This window comes from Macadamia integrifolia, chromosome 1 (assembly GCF_013358625.1).
Source record: "Macadamia integrifolia cultivar HAES 741 chromosome 1, SCU_Mint_v3, whole genome shotgun sequence".
NCBI classification, from domain to species: domain Eukaryota; kingdom Viridiplantae; phylum Streptophyta; class Magnoliopsida; order Proteales; family Proteaceae; genus Macadamia; species Macadamia integrifolia.
In genome coordinates, this window is record NC_056557.1 from 35,877,998 (window position 1) to 35,895,189 (window position 17,192).

At 39.5% G+C, this 17,192-nt stretch overlaps 2 protein-coding genes across 2 annotated transcripts; one reads left to right on the plus strand and one right to left on the minus strand.

Moving 5' to 3' along the window:
• The first annotated feature begins 244 nt into the window (after window positions 1-244).
• LOC122086409 (protein EDS1B-like) lies at window positions 245-2,676 on the plus strand. The gene is made up of 3 exons (XM_042655195.1): window positions 245-768; window positions 879-1,658; window positions 1,732-2,676. The coding sequence occupies exons 1-3, from the start codon at window positions 400-402 to the stop codon at window positions 2,473-2,475; spliced, it is 1,893 nt and encodes a 630-aa protein (XP_042511129.1). The 5' UTR covers window positions 245-399; the 3' UTR covers window positions 2,476-2,676.
• A 6,989-nt stretch (window positions 2,677-9,665) lies between these two features.
• LOC122073834 lies at window positions 9,666-11,414 on the minus strand. Its single transcript, XM_042638497.1, has 3 exons — window positions 11,151-11,414; window positions 10,982-11,048; window positions 9,666-10,846 (listed from the first exon to the last, which is right to left on the minus strand). Exons 1-3 carry the CDS (start codon window positions 11,217-11,219, stop codon window positions 9,978-9,980), a joined length of 1,005 nt encoding a protein of 334 aa, XP_042494431.1. The 5' UTR covers window positions 11,220-11,414; the 3' UTR covers window positions 9,666-9,977.
• Between the last annotated feature and the right edge of the window lie 5,778 nt (window positions 11,415-17,192).

Sequence of the window (17,192 nt, forward strand, 5' to 3'; positions counted from 1 at the left end):
CAACGCAATTAGCACAAAAAAGTCAGCAGAGTCAGTACATTGCATACGTCACATGGACCCCATCTGCTTAGGTCATTCTTAATATATTCATAAGGTATAGATCCCATCCGATCCCCATCAATATTCCAATCTGACAGTCCATGGATCTCTTATAGACGAGGAGATCCAATACCAGAGAGCAGCATATCCATCCTAGGCAGCGTTTACCCAAGCAAAAGAGAAGTCTTTCGTTTATTGTTTTCTATTTTGGACACTTGCAGAGACTTGCAGTTGGCAGGTCGGTGGAAATTTCGAATAGCGTTCGCTGTGGAGTATTTAGATCAGCAGAGAAGAAGAACTTTAGGCAGTTGAATGTGAGAGAGGGAGAGGAAGAGAGAGAGAGAGAGAGAGAAGAAGACGATGGCGAGGAGAAACCTTTTTGTAAGTATAGGGATGGAGCCTGATCTGGTTAACAAATCTTGCTCGCTAGCCAGAAAAGCTCAGTCTACACCTAACCGATCTTACCTTTTCGATAATACTTCGCGTTACGCTATCTTCGCATTCCGTGGGTCTGCTACCATCCATGAATGGTACGCAGGCACTGGCAAACCTTTTGGGAATACATCTGTTGACTTGAAACTCTTCCGTTGCCTCAAAAGCATCGGCAACGATGAAGTTGCAGGTGTTAATTTCAAATTCTTCGAACAATTCCGGGGTCTTATAAAGGAAGATTATCGGCTTAGTGATCCCTTTGAAGATCTACTAAAAGATCCTCAGCTCGGCAAAGAGGTACGATTGAACTCATTTCTTCCTTTTTTATCTTTTCCTTGTTTCATGGAGAAGTAATCAAATCCTGCTGATTCTGGTAGCTAAGATGTCTAGTTTCTTCAAAATTTCAGGTGCGTCAAGCTGTGAGTCAAAAGAAGAAAGTAGTATTTACTGGATTCTCCTCTGGAGGTCCCATCGCCATATTAGCTACCATACTGTTTCTCCAACAAAATCTTGGTCCTGCTTCGTTGTCTCCCCTCACGTGTGTGACGTTTGGATCACCCCTAGTTGGCAATCAGATATTTGGCCATGCCCTTCGGCGAGAAAACTGGGCACAGTACTTTGTACATTTTGTCATGAAATATGACATTATCCCTCGGATCTTACTCTCTCCTCTCTCTTCCATCAAAGGAAACCTGCATACCGTTCTCCCCTCTTTCAACTCAAACCAGCTAGAACCCATTGCTATATCTCAAGATGCATCGTCGTCCTTCTATGACATCATGAGAAATGCATCGGCTCTTGCCAGCCACACCGCCTGCAACTACATGGGGTGCACGAATTCATTGTTGCAAACAATTTCTAGCTTCATCGAGCTTAGCCCTTACAGGCCTTTCGGAACCTATGTGTTCTGCACGGGAAGGGGAAAAATGTTCACCATCAAGAACCCAGATGCCATTCTTCAATTGTTGTTTTATAGTCTTCAATTGGACAATCGAGAGGCAGTCACGAACATTGCTTGTAGAAGTTTCAAGGACCATCTGCAATACGAGTTCGAAATCTCAGGCAACACGGGGAATGAAGATGTGATTGATCTAGAGCATCTTCTACTGCAACTTCCCCTGTCTTCGACAGGTACTAATAACGCTGAGATGGGATCAATCCAAACGGTCATCAATGAACTCGGACTGGTGAGTTATGTTTTTCCCTACCTTTTCTTCGTTATCAGAACCATAATATCTAGTGTGCTTGCATATTTTGTAGAGCACAAGAGCCATGTTGTGCCTCACTGCAGCTAGAGAGTCAGAGGAACAGAAACAGAGAAACCAAAAGAAGATTGACGGCAACCGCGACAAGATTGAAAAGGAGCTGGAGGCACTTCAAAATTACAGGATCAAATGTGAGGGGCGCAGGGTGGGTTACTACGATGCTTTCAAGCTGCAACAGGCAGAAGAGGACTTCAAGGCCAATGTGACAAGGCTAGAGCTAGCAGGGATTTGGGATGAGATCATCGAGATGCTGAAAAGGTATGAATTGCCTGATAGTTTTGAGGGGCGGAAGGATTGGGTGGACTTAGGGACCAAGTTCCGGCGCCTAATGGAGCCTCTGGACATCGCCAACTACTATCGACATTCTAAAGATGAAGATACTGGAGCTTACATGCGACCAGACGAGGGGAGACAACCAAGGCCGAAGCGTTACAGATTCACACAAAAATGGCTAGAGTATGCTGATTGTAAGCCTGCGGGTTTCTACTTAGAATCTTGTTTCTGGGCTGAGGTGGAAGACCTTCGTATTCATACAAGCGATCAGAACAACAGAGTGCCGAGGCTGAAAGAAAATGTATTGCGATGGGTTCAAGATAGGCTGATAAGAAGGGATGTGTTCTTCAAGGAAACCACCTTTGTCAAGTGGTGGGAGAAACTCCCTCGGGGGCTTCGCGATGGGGTTGAAATTGCTGCATATGTGAGCGAAGAGGGAATGCATCTCCCTTCTTGTGCAGATTAGATTCACGGAGAGCTATGAACAGATTTGGTAGTAGGTTTATTAAGTTTTTGCTATCTATCTATCTTTCTTTATGTCCAACCTGTAATCTGTCTCTGTTTTCGATAATTAGATGCAATCTGTGCCTTTTGAATGTAAGAAATCATGTAACTTCTATTATGTAATGTTAGTGTTTTTGTATTGGAAACTATGTATTTTCTATTATGCCATTGTACCACTTCCTCTGAGCTATTTGGAAGTTCTTTCTAAACAGGTAAACAGAAAAACAGAGAAGATAATCCCTTTACCCTTATCGGACGACGGATCTGAATTAGTAGTACCTCCTCACCCTCACCACCCTCGCTGTTGTTTATAGGGTTAGAAATACTTACCTTAACTCGTATCCAGTTAGGTGGGTACCTTTTTCCACCCCCTATTTCCAGAACTCGCTTTTCGTGCTGTGTCAGTGCATCATTCATCGTGCCTCTTTTCAAAACATTGGATTTTCCCTTGGACACATGACATTCGCCCAGGCAGCTATACCCTACAAGCTGACCTGAGCGATGGACACTCAAGAGAAGAGCCGAATCCTAAGGCTCCCGCCATTGCATGGTCTAAAGAGAGTCATAATGTGCTCAGCCTTAACCCCCACTTCGCGGAGAGGCCGTCTCTTGACCCGAACCCATGACCATTACGTCACAACGGAGCAACCTTACCATTGCACCAAGGCCTAGCTCTCTCTCATATCATATCCTTAGCTGATCACTAAAAAACACTAGGATCACTTTGACAACACTTGTGACTAAGTCATATGTAAATCAACTCTCGAGACCGTGCAATGCAATGGGGGAAAGCTTCCTGATCACATGTATGGTAACCAAAGATGCTACGGACAGATGCTTCTTGATTAAATGAAGTAACCTCCAGGACCCTCCAACCTGAATACCTGTCAATGGCACATCCAATGGATACTAGATTGTGAAACCAATCTAACAGCAAAAGGTAAACCTCTAATCTCTGCAATTGCAGACTCATGCTCCCAACGGCCTTACAAGACATGGGTCACTTCCCCCATGTTATCTCTGAAGGAATCCCAAAATCCAGGTGGTGAAATTATTTCCCAAAGAAACACCCATCGAAATTGTAGTTATCTGGCACAGAGGAAACCATTGTTTGATGATGTACACACCATAAAAACAGATGAGCTAATGATCCATGGTTATGCATGGTCAATGGCTACTCTAACAATTAACTTCTAAAAAAGTGCAACCTTGCCTACTTACAGAGGTCATGATCAAGTAACATCTTCTAGAATGGTAAATCCCATGATTTTCCTCACCAATCAGAGCTATACTATCCCTGTGTTTTGCCATTAACCAATCTCCCAAATAAGTAGCCCTCAATCACTCATTAAGGTACCGAATTTCCAGCTTTATCTTCCCTACTGATTGGCAGCCTCTTCCAACCCTAATTGCAAACTTTCTTGTCAAACCATTCAGAAACCACTTGTGATATTCTTGGATTTGAATTTTTAAAAGCTACAATTTTCTTAAAAATAAATAAATCCAAGTACCAGCACAAATTTATCTTCCCCACTAAAACCCTAAGATACATTTTTCTAGCTCAAGAACTTGTCAATCTCCACAACTATTCCATTGATAAATCTCTAGTTTCTTCTGATAGCATTAGAGGGAAAGTTTTACAATCATAGCAACTACCCAAGTAGATGGTAGAACTTGTGAAACCCCCCAAGGTGACTCCAACAACCCATCGAGTAGCAAAACCAACATTCTTTATATGTGACATCAGCCTCTTCATCAAAGGTTCTGTTCAGCAAGCAACAAAGCAACAATAATGCCTAACCCCCCCTTTGGGCACGGTTACTGTTCAACTTCCCTTAAAATAGAGAGGCTCGAAGTCAGACTGCCATGGGCCCTCCAAAACATATCCACTTCCGCTCCCACGCTTTTTTTTTTTAGCTAAAAGATCATTTATATTAAAAAAGAGAAAAAATAAAGAATAAAACGACATACTGGACAAAGCCAGACACTGCAACAACTAAACCAAGCTAGACTCTCCCACCTGCGGCATTGCCATCAGCAGGAGAGCCCAACCCTCAAACAGAAAGAAACATCAATATTAAGTAGACACACAAAATCTAGGACTCTCCTACTCTCACTCAATTTGAAGATTTCATTCAAGCCAGCAATGACAAGCACCTTACAAATTCCCTCTGTTGATATCTCTGAACCACTCAGATACAGAATTGATGCAGTACAACCAAGTAGTAGCCCTAATTTCAAACAGAATAATAACAGTAAGACAAGATCTTTTGTCATATATGAGACGAGAATATAAGCCCCCGTCCATCATGATAAATTAACTCGTATCAATCAGCATGTTACCACAATAAACTTTTGTCAAAACCCCAGAAACAGTAGAGGAATTACCTCTAAAACTCAGTATTAGGGACTCAAGGGTTATGAAAAAAAAACACCACGATTCTTGATCAAGAACTAGAGCCAGCCCCAGTTCTTGACCATGGATATCAATGGAATAGGCAGCACCAAGAGATCTGGAATCAGCACTGCAAGAGAATATTCACCAATCAAAGAAATTTATTCAACAGAATAATCATGTCACTCCATCTATTCTAAAATTACGAATATAACTCTAGTTAAATAAATCTTAATGACCACGAAAATGAAATTCTATCTTGAGATCTTCCTAGTTTAACTTCAGAACGGACAATTACCCTTCAAATTGCTTGTAAGCCAGATTTTAGTAAGAACTTTCCAAGTAAAATCAAATTCTGGAATTCACAAGCTTTAGACACGTTGGAAAATAAAGAGTAACCTTTCAAAAGTCACGAATGTCAACCCAAATGGGACAAGTATTAAACTAAAGAGATAAGGCCTAAAAAGAATTGAAGAAGTATTTTTTAGGAAAATTACAGGATTACACAAAATCAAGTATGCTCTTAGAAAACCACCCACTCATTATTTCAGTTAACAAAAATACACTGCTTTGGGTTTGGGTTTACAAAACTACCCAAAACAGCATTCCTACCTCAATTAAGGACATTTTTTGACAGTTTTACCCTCACCTCCCCTTCTCTAATCACCACCCACCCCTACCCCCTTCTTCCTGCCACCCTGCCACCCATGCCCCTGCCGCCCACATGCCCCCACCCCACCCTTCCCTTAACCCCCCCCCCCCCTTTCTTCTTTTTCTTCTTCTTGTTGTTCCAGCCACCTACCTGTTTCTATTCCAAGTCCTCTCTCTCTCCCGTACCGCCGCACGTCTGCAGCAACCCAACAGAAAGGCAGCAAAGGAAAGCCACAAAAGAGAAAACTGATTTAATATAATCTTCTCCAACAAAGAGAGAAAGAAAAGGTGGGTGAGGGGGGAAGTGCAAAGATGATGTACCCAAGAAATCAGTCCCCTCCAAGGCTCGAGAATCCACCAGTAGCACCTTTCTCTCTCTGAGATGATGGTGGCAGACAGAAGAAAAGATGACCAAAGACAGACTGGAAATAATTTCAGATTTCACAACTCCACTAGTGAGAATGCCAAACGAATCAGCATCTATACTGCTCCGATTTTTATCTGGCCATGAATGAGAATGGTAAAAAGAGGTTACCTCTAATCCAAGGATTTGATCAACTGGGCTTGGAGATTGACGTTAATGGCTGCCAACAACAACAACAGCAGCAGCAGCAGCAGCAGCAGCAGCAGCAGCAGCAGCAGCCATGGATGGGAGATTCTTTAGAAGAATGGACTTAGATTATCCCAGGGAGGAGGATGGTTAGAACTACTTGAAGAAGGAAGTTTGCATGATCCAGACATTCTTGATTTCTTGTTTCTACTTCGTTCTTTCCTCGGCGCTTTTGCTCAAGTAACGATGAGGAATTCACAAGCCCCTTTCTTCTTGGGTTTAATTAAATGGGTTTTTCTGTTTGACTTTACTGATGAGGGATTACAGGTGTTCTCTTGTTGTAAGGTACAGCATGGGTATGCTAATGGGGACCTAATTAAGGGCTGAGTTCACTGCTGCTATCTTTCATTTAGAGGAAGTTGCAGACGTTAATGAAGCTGGTGACAAGTGTTGTTGTCGAGAGAGAAAGAGGAGTGTCTGGAGATGGGAGAAATCATAGGAGCAATGGGTAAACAACCCAATTAAGGGCTGAAATTGATTGCCGGTGATAGGACTTTCAAAGAGGCCAGTGTCAAGCTTGATCAGGGAGAGAGATGTGCGGTCAAAGTCACAGGAGACCAATTATCATAGGTTCTGATTGCTTGAACCAAGATTCAAACCCATGGGGCGGATGGCAGGTTGGAGGTGGAGTTAGGGAGGGAATTGCCTGAATGAAGGGGTGGGGGCTGGGATGGGGAAGAGAGGGCAGGACAGAGGAAATGGTACAGGGGAGGATGGGGCCGTATGGGAGCGGGATGGGGTTGCAGGGAAGGGAGGGAGAAGGCAGGGCAGGGTCAGGTAAAAATGTCAAGCAATGCAGATAAGAGAGGGAGAGACACTGAAGTGGGTAGTTTTGTAAACCAAAACTCAATGTTGTATATTTTTTTCAAAGTGAAACATACAGTGTGTAGTTTTGTAAAGAGAAACTCAAAGTGAGTAATTCTATAATTCTCATACAGTTCCAAAATAGAGAAACTGGAACCGACTAGCGCCAACCAGGATCACCAAAACAAAGAAATAGGGCTGTTTAGAAAGAAAACTGATAACTTTGAAGCAAAGAGACCAGGAGTCTAATTCTCAGGTCGAGTGGTCTCCCTTTGACAGAATAGCCTATCAATATCGCAGAAAACAGGGTAGCAGAGCAGCTTGTGCAGGCAACTCCTAATACTACTAGGAAAGCAGGGTAGCAGTACTAGGACTGATATGTCAACAGTTTAAACACAGCAGATTCAATCCGAAATCAAGAGAATAGATAACCAGAAATTAATATCCCAAATTTAAGACAACTGGACACTATTCTGGTAGCTATGATCACGACTAGTTAGCACAAACTTGATAAGAAAAAACAGGGGTGCCACTGTTACTGTAAAGAAGAATGAAAGAGGGACTGACCTGTTGAAGCTGGTCAAATAAAGTAGAAGATAATAATGAAAGATGAGAGCACAAGAGTCCACCTGTATCAGTCCGTTGGAACCACCCAGCCCCAGCCACTTTAAAAAACAAAAAATGAGAACTTTTGTTCATAAATTCGGGGGTAAGGCCATAAGCCACTACATCTATGTATAGATTTGTCAAAATGACCATCTCACACTCCTATAATGACTAGGAACTCAACCACTACTTGGAATATGCAACATAGACTAGTATTTGACACTCCTACTCAAATTAGGAGCCAAGAAAATAGAACATAGACTTAGAATGTAAACTGGACTCAATTCCTATAGTAATTCTAGGACTTCACAAACTTTAAAAAAGGACTCAATAAACCTATAAATTTGGAGTTAACTAATCCTAATTGACTAATCTCGCAGTCCTACCTCCTACCTTAGTTTAGGCTCATTAAAGTGGCCCATGACAACAAAAACCGCTTGGACCAAAGGCCTGACATACATGTAACCCAACACAAGATTTATTTCCACTAAAATAATTCTCCTGTAATTTACTTGCATCAACCATCTTTCACCAAGAACTATCCCACAAGCACTACAAAGAAACTATAACAGCTAGAGACTCTTAAGATTAAAAAGGAACTATGATTACAACTACTAAGAATCAAGAAAGACTTAAGTAGTAAACAAAAACCCACTTCTCAATCCATATCAAAACCACGCAGGATTGTGAATTTTGATGGACAGTTTTTAGTTACAACTGTCACAATAAAGAAACCCATAATAAAACAAAAATTTCTTGAGCAAATAGATCAGAATATAGAGATTAGCAATGTCATCAGTTGCTAGCAATAATTTTGGTCAGAAGGCTACAACTCCCTAAATGAAGACAGCAATACACAACTGCAATCATTTTATGGTCAAATTCCTTCAACGTTAAGCAAACTGCAAGCAAAATACAAGGTGTGGAAGAGGACTACCCAAAAAATTTTGGGTGCAAATTGAAACAAGATGGTTAAGGCTTCATGTTCTAATTGTTATTTTTTCAGCACAGCAATGACCTCCATACATAAATTTTCACATCATGTATCACTATCTAGGAAATTAGTCTCTCATAGAACTGAGAACAGTGTAATTGCATTCTTGAAGAAGAGAGAAGCCAACAATGGCATCATCTCAGCGTAGAAGCTTTTCAAATGCAATTACTGATTCAAGATTTCTTCAACACAAAGATACCGGGATCCATTGAAATCCCAATTTCATCAATTATCAAAGATTCAAAGTAGTGACAAATATCAAGAACTCTTACAAGGGACCGTATACTATACTACACTAGTTATGACAATATCACCAAAGCAATAAAGGCATCCTTTCTTCCTTGAGGTTTGATCATTTTACAGATAAATAAGCATAAATCCATATGAAAAAAAGGGGGGTGGGAATCCTTCCAGCTAACAGGGGGAAAAAACCTTATATCTTCAAGTTAACCTCTACAAATGGCGAGGATGAGAACAATAGCAAAGAAAGAATGCTAATAAGTATTATTTTCAAAGGAAGAAACCTGAAAACCTCCAGCTGAATAAGTACCATTGCCTCTGCTCCAGTGCTCTTCCAACTGCATCTTGCATGGCAAACTACTATGAAAATTTTAACAAAAGCCTCCAACAGAAGAGTTACCCTGAGTGAAACAAAGTAGATAAAGTAGATACTTTACAGCTTAAAACCCTATCAAATGCAAGAGAAGTTCGATCTCCAGTTGAGATTATATTGAAACTAATCTCTTCTTATATGATCTCAGCTCCATTGACACAAAAAGAATATTCTTTAGTTGAAAATTCTCGATGAAAAGGAAAAGAAAAATGACTAAGAACTAGAGAAAGAACCCAAAACCAAGTACACAACTACAAGTATCCAATAAGATAAATCCTACAGCAAATAAAGCCAATAGTCCACTCCCAAAACCGACAGATTGAACAAATACAGTGACTCAATTGAAGAATTTAACTGCCTACTACATAGAGTATGGCACCCCAAATGGAATTAATCATTTATTCAGTGTAAAAATCACACCTCCGGTAATAGGGGTATTTGATCCTCAAATCTCACACAAGAACCGGGGGATCATATAGTTAAGCAAAGAAAACAGGGAAAATATGTTCCTCTAGATTTTCATGTATTCATTATCTATTTGCCCTTATCGATTCACATGAGCAAGTAAATCCCTCTACATCAGCATATGCAACATACAAGAGTCGAACTTGTAGGTGTCCAGTTCAGTTCCAGTCGCGCTTCAAATCCTATCCTATATTCACATCTACCTCATTGAAACTCAAGAGCTCGGTCCAAGAACAGAACACACAAGATACAATTACCAAAAAAAGAAAAAAAAACTGAATCCCCCCTACCATACATTGTTTTTCCAAGAAGACTGAGACTATTCCCTAAAATCTAGTACCGGTGCTACGAGAACGAGCCAGCCGAATCGACAGGACACCCTCATGCACTCCCGTGTCCCCAATTGAGGGATCGTATTGCGTCCTGCAGCCGGGACAACGCCCATCAGCCTCAAGGATCCTCTTGTGGCAGAAGAGGCAAAGCCGGAATCCACATGGACAGGGGAGAAAACTTGAGTCAGTGATATCCAGATCTTCATAGCATATAGGACAAGATGAGGGTGGGGATGTTATACTGTGGCAAGCCCAGGTGACAGCTCCACGACTACAATGGCGTTCCGCAGTCATGGTGAAACTATGATGCTTTGAAAGATTAGGCAGACTGGGGGGACGAAAAGCGTCATCAGGCCTCCATGCACGACTGTTTGCTCCAACCCTAGAAACCGTCTCCTGGCACTCTGATTTTAAATTCTCAGCTTCATATGTCTTGATCGGCAGTTCATGAGTAGCGGTCAATCCAACGAGGGACTCGGGATCAGTCGGAGGTTCTGAATTCGGCTGGTGCCGCTTATCATCAGCAGTTAAAGCATCAGCAACAGCCTCCCAGTCATCCAGACACCCATCATCATCCTCTTCCTCCTCGCTGACGCTTCCTGAATAACATCCACCACTACTGCTACCACTGCTACTCCCCGGGCGATCCTTCCTCGAATCATTGGCCCCCAAAATGCTGCTGGCGGAACTATTCTCCAGAGACTCCAAATCGCTATCATGAAGGCATGATCTTTCGTTCTCCTCACCTTTTGTCCTCGTTTCCAATTTCCCCAATGACCGTTTCCGCTCATTGCTCTGAGTCAAGCACGGTGGAGGAGATACCCCCCCGCCGTTCGATTCCTCTTTGCATCCCTTGTTCTTGACTGCATGATAGCCCATCCGTGGAAAATCACATAAGAAACAAAATGAAATATCGCGAAGAAAAATTAAATTTGCATGATAGCAACCCATCTCATTACGGCGACAATGTAAACACAGACAGAAAATTCAAGTCATACCCTGAGAAAGCCATTGTTCGCGTCTGGCATCAAGCTTGCACTGCTTCAATTTTGCAGTTCTGTTGTTCTGAAAGCCAAAGAATAAATAAGAATTACGATTAGAAAAAAAAAAACCGTAAACATCATAGAAACAAGAATCGTAGAGCAATAGGTATCGATAATTATCTACCCTCTTTTTTTTTCCGGAATCCTTCGAGATTGCAGGAGCAGAACCGTTCATGATTGAATCAGAAACCATATTCGACTTCTTCTGAAGAACAACAGATTGCACACAAAACCCTAACTTGAGTTTGTGCAAAGAGATAAAACCCCAAAAATCAAAACGTTCGAAGGAGAAGCAAATGTGACAGAGAACAAGAAAAGTAGTGGATAACGAGAAGCCCTGCGCTGCGCTCTTCGACCTTTCGTGTCTACCAAAGCCAAAAATGATAACCCTCCCAACTCCCCACCCTCGATGTTATATATAGTTACCTAGTTACTATAATACCCTTGGATCCTGACTAATTTACGGAGCTGCCCACCGTCCACTCTGTTTTTGAACTCGTTCACAGACCAAAGTGGCAAAAACGTTTTGGAATTCAGCTCCCCCGCTTCCTTGTGTTTCTCTTTCCACTGTGAAGGGTAGATATGTCATTTTAAATGAAGAAGTGAGGGAGAGAAAGACACTAGATGTCACTAGCGTATGCTATATAACCTGGCAGTGAAAAGATATTTTTTCTATTTTTATACCAAAATGACCCATCATAATGGTGCATTTTGTGTGTATATGTGGAGTCACAAAACCGTAACCACAGCCCAAGGCCGACCAGTGACAAGGTAGGCACAAGCCACCAAAGTAATTTTGGGGAAGAAAACCATTTTATCTTCCATTCATACTAACATCTTTGATACTATGGGTATATTCCATGATGTTGGCATGATAGCTTGTAAGGTATAAAATCTTTGGATTAGGTATTTGATCTTTCAATTCCAATTTGAATTGATTTGAAATTAATTGGAATTACCTTAGAATTATGTCAATCAATTTCAAGTCGAATTATTCAATTTTATCAATTCCGATCCATTTTCTGAAACCATATTTAATGGTGAGTTAAATGAGTATTTTTGTTTTAGGGAGTAAAAAATTTCCTTCTCTTTCTTAATCATGTGCTATATTTCTATTTTTAGAGTTTAGATTTTAAAAGGTCAAGACCAAGTGTTAGGTGCTAGGTTAGACTTAGAGGTGTCGTGGAAGGAAAGCCACCCAATTATTCAAGCAAAATGATAAATTAATATTCATGTGTAAACGTTTTTTTTTTTCAGTTTTTTGGTCAAATATGCCAACTATTTTTACAACATCCATAATGTTGGTATCACTTTTTATATTTTCACATATTCAATTATTGTTTGTGAATATACTAAAAAAAATTTAAATATGTAGAAACACATATTTTTCAAATATCTTGATTAAATTATTTCGTTTTATCAACAAATAGCTTATCTATTTTTAATAGGGGGAAATTCTTTGGTTGGTGGAGGAAAGAAATGAAGGATTGAGATCCTTAGGAGACGGAAGATTGGCGCTTGATTGCTCTTGACCATCTCTAGTCGATGAATCAGAAAAAAAAAAAATTCCTTTTTTTATTAATAAGATGAATTTGTATCCAATGTGTTAATTTATAAATAATACATAAATACATTTTAAAAATATAAGTACAGCTTTTTCATCGTTTGTTTTTATACCCATACACCTAAATGTATTTTGTATCAAATTTTCTGGATACTTGAATTTGTTAATGTTGTAACCTCTTGATCATATTTAATTTACGCAAAAGGTTTTACACATGGCTAGTCATACCTTCGACATTGAATGGGGAGACATGGGGATGTGTCATTGTAGTTCTACGTTCCTCACTCCATCCAACGGTTGAAAGCCACGTCCATGCATATACACGATTGTGCTTAAAAACTAGGTCCTCTAATTTATTTGGGAGAAAACAAAAAAACAAAAAACAAAAAAAGGATCCAATTCATGAAATATATTTTAAATTGTTAGACCATACTAACTTTTGAAATATGTAATTTGAATTATTTGTCATTATAAGTCAAGATTAATATATGTTCTGGTCAACTCAATCTTGGTTTTGTTGAATATTAAATTTTACTAATGGAGAGGGTTTTCCTCACACTGCCAAGATGGGAAGGAATATTCATGAACTCCAATGAGTGTTTAGATAAAAAATGTATCATTCATGTGTGGTCTATATTTTTCAGAACATGTAAGAGAAAGTAATTAATAATTTTGATGTGAGAGAGAAACTCCATTCCACTGGTGTAGCAACCTTTTTTCCTTTACTTATTTTCCTTTTTCATATATTTCGTGTCTAATATAATTTCACCAACCAAGGTCATAATTTCTTTTCGTATATATATATATATATTAAATAAAATACAAAGCTAAAACCCAGTCATATGTTTGGGCACCTAAATATCTAATGAGGCAAGTCAATAAAGCCAAAAATTTGTGGACAAGTAGGTTACAAGGTCTAATGCTCAGATCTTGGATTTTAGATCAACCCGAATTTATCAAGTGACAAAACAGAAAATACAAAAATTTAGAACTAAAAGAGGGTGCACAGGACTAATGGGATATATGGATATACATAAGAGGATATGACATTCGATGAGAAGGTAAACATTGACTTTTGAAGTTGAAATTTAACATGCAGCCTATTCATACCATTCCCCGTGTATCTAATGATTTGATTTACCAAATCATATGACAAGCTAGGTTTGCTCATTAAAGAAATTCATTCCTATATTGTATGGAAAAACTTGTTACTTGTTAATTAATGGAAGAAGGTTTCTTATGACACTATTGTGGGAATGATGATACATGTCACACCAATGGTGCTCCTAAAAATGGTATCATTCACATGGGGCACACATGTTGAGAGTAGAATAATGAAAATAATAAAAAACCAAATATGAAAAGGAAATTGCACTCTCAGAATGTGGGAAAGTTTTTCCTTCTATTTATTTTATGGGAAAGGGACAGGTATGCTAACGTAGTACCTAGGAATTAAGAAAGCTAGTGGAATGTTAGCCGTATGATTTATTCCTCTTAAATGTAACCGTTGGATGGAGAGAAAATGTCCAAAGCTTCAATCCATCGTTGTTATACCTTATCTCTCCCCTAATTCTATCTCCACCCTCCTTCTTTGTCTTCGGCTCCCACGGTTCCTCTTCTTCTCCCTCTCCTTCTCTGACTCCGACTTTGACTCCCACTTTGGTTTCTCTTCTATCTCTTTCCCAATAAATAAATAAATATTTTTTTTCTTTTTCAATTTTTTTTTTTTTTTTGGTTCTTCTTCTCCTCTTTGTTATCCCTATTTGTTTTTTTTTCCTGGATGTGTAATTGTATAAATCTTAAACAAAGTAGAACAAAAGGAAGAGAAAATTCAATTCAAGACTACCCAATTCAGAAAGAACATAATCAAAGGCATACAACAATTAAAGAAGAAATATACAGAATTTAAAAATGATACAAAGGATATAGTACCTCAAAACCCCCCATGAATTCAAAGAGACCAACCACCGAGTGGTAGCAGGCTAGCAGCAGCATTATTAGGGTTGGGTTTCTTTTCGATGAGAAGTTGCCGTTGTCCTAAAATAGAAACTACAAGGAATACAAAAATGAAGAACAATAAACAAACTAAATGATGAGAATAACAATAACCAGTAACCCCCAAGTGGTGTAAGAATTTAGGGAAAGCAGAAAAGAATAGAAACCGGCGAAGAAAACCCAGTTCCTGTGTCGATGCTTGGGGTAGGTACAATGTCTCCATCCTGCTCCCTCACTGTGTTATTGAGAGCGCGCGGGAGACTTCAGAGGCACATGACTAGAGGTTTTCGTAGGGAATTGCTAGGTTTGGCGGCGGAAAACTTCACCATAGCCAGAGCCGAAGTAGAAGCCACCGGTGCGATTCACTTGATATGATTACACTTACTACACTTGGTGGAGAATTTATTTCCATCCTATGGGTTAGAATCTAACCCCTCTTTATTTGTCTGGAGGTCCCACCAGAGTTTGCTTTCTCCGATTGGATCTGGTAAAAGATCCCATCGGAGTTCGCTTTCTCCAGTTGGATATGGTAAAAAGAATGACTTTTTCGACGATTCAGAGAGAGAAGAGAGAGAAAGAGGGAGAGGAAAGGTGTAGCAAATCTTTTGTATACCTTCTCTCCATCCAACGGTTTAATTCAAGTTGATCAGATCCTACGGTCAAAATCCCGCTAGCATTCCTAATTCTTAGGTACTACGCTAGCATACCTATCCCTCTCCCTTTATTTTATATACTTTTGTTCATTGATACTTAACTAGGACAATTTTCCCTCAGCCATGATCAAGGGAGAATCCTTGACTGAGGCCTTTGGATGGCATTAAGAGCGTATCGGGGAATAGTATGAAGGTAGTATCTACCTTGCCTTGTAAGATTGGCAATCCCTGTTTTTTTTTTTTTTTTATTGTGTACTTTCTCTTTACTTTGTTTTTTTTTTTTGTCTTTTTATTATTAGAAGGTGAGCGGGGCGGGGTCGGGGCGGCGGGCGCGGCGGGCGGGCGGGGTGGAGGGCGGCTCGCAAGAGGGCGGGGGAGGGGGAGGGGGCGGGGTGCGGGGGTGGAAGACGAATGTGTGTGACAAGAGTTGGAGCACAAACCTACTTATTTTGTACCCAAAACCTAACAAAACCTTTTTTAATTATCTGTTACTGGAAAATACATTATTAATTATAGTCAAGTTTTCCTTCACTGTCAATCTCTCCTCTACCAATGATGTGACCTGTGATTGGACTCATATGTCATCATTAACACCTCCTATCATATGGGTCAAAAGACCCTCTTCATGCTAATCCAAGCCTTCAAATATTCATGTTGAGTTTTTTTTTTTTTTTTTTTCTTAATAGAAATGAGGAAATTCTTTTTACACCCATGGTGAAGGGAAACTGCTCCTAATAATATTGTTAAGTGAAAGTTTTCTTCTACCACTAAAGTGACCTCATGATTGGACTCATATTCATCATTATATTCTCACCCTTTATTGATGAAGTCTAAACTATCATTATCCATTGTTGTGGCAATCTAATGATACCCATGCCCATGGGGAATTATTGCATCATAAGTGAAGGGAAATTTCATCCATGTTATTATGATTAAATCATCTTGTAAAAAAAACTTCATTTTTTTTTTATTTGAAGAATAGAAGAGTTAATTACAAGAGCTTTACAAATTGATACAAAAGATTTGGATCCTTAATCATAATTTTCCTAATTAAAGCCTTGTAGGCTATAAGTTTAACCAGTTGCATAGGGCAACTATCAACATCTTTAACAGGAAAGGTGGGTTTGGAAAAAATGTTTTCCGAGCACTATACATTTTGAATATAGCAATAGTAATATATACTATATAAAGGCCAACATCTTTAAACAATTAAACCATCCACAAAAGTAGTATATAAAAGGGGTGTAAGAATCCTGTCAATTTGGAGTTAAAAGCATCAGACGCACGGGCCAATAAAAGCAAAAGCAAGGGCATCTTCAATGCACATAAGGGTGGAGATAACATGGTTATTTCACACCTACTATGTCTGAGTGTTTCTTGCACCAAATCAGTAAGGTTCTTTTCCTATATAAAAAAATAGATAAATTTTTCGTGACACCATTATGAGGAGAAATCTGCATGCCACATCAATAGTGGTTATGAAAAAATATCATCTATATGAGACCATGGTTTGGATCGGTTAGTGTCGGCTGGATTGAAATGGTACTGACCTTTGATTGATCCCCGATCTAGACCTTTCTGATTTGATACACAAATATAATTCATGGGTAAAAACATAATAAACTTTTATTAAAAATAATAATAAATCTGTCCGATATGATCTGATTCAGAACGATCTAAATCAGTATTAGAATAGTACCCGTTTTGACCGATCCCGAAACCAATTTGGATTTTAGATTGTTGGTAGATCCACAGAATTAAAAAAAAAAAAAAAAAAAAAAAAAAAAAGAATCTCGTATGAGTGAGAAAAAAATATTCAACAACGTGACGAAACGAATAGTGGATCGTTTCACGTGATGAGGGTACTTATGTAATTAAGTCGCACACAAGGGTGACTTGTTTCCTTATTAGTAGTGGCTGAAGGAGCCAGAGAGCCAGAGAGCCAGTGAGGATG

Bases quoted from the DNA above. Each gene is read 5' to 3' on its own strand.
- LOC122086409 (XM_042655195.1), top strand. From the start codon at position 400: ATGGCGAGGAGAAACCTTTTTGTAAGTATAGGGATGGAGCCTGATCTG. The intron at 769-878 runs GTACGATTGAAC...TCAAAATTTCAG, and splicing joins ATCCTCAGCTCGGCAAAGAG to GTGCGTCAAGCTGTGAGTCA. The intron at 1,659-1,731 runs GTGAGTTATGTT...CATATTTTGTAG, and splicing joins TCATCAATGAACTCGGACTG to AGCACAAGAGCCATGTTGTG.
- LOC122073834 (XM_042638497.1), bottom strand. From the start codon at position 11,219: ATGGTTTCTGATTCAATCATGAACGGTTCTGCTCCTGCAATCTCGAAG. The intron at 11,049-11,150 runs GTAGATAATTAT...TTTGGCTTTCAG, and splicing joins ATTCCGGAAAAAAAAAGAGG to AACAACAGAACTGCAAAATT. The intron at 10,847-10,981 runs GTATGACTTGAA...GCTATCATGCAG, and splicing joins CGAACAATGGCTTTCTCAGG to TCAAGAACAAGGGATGCAAA.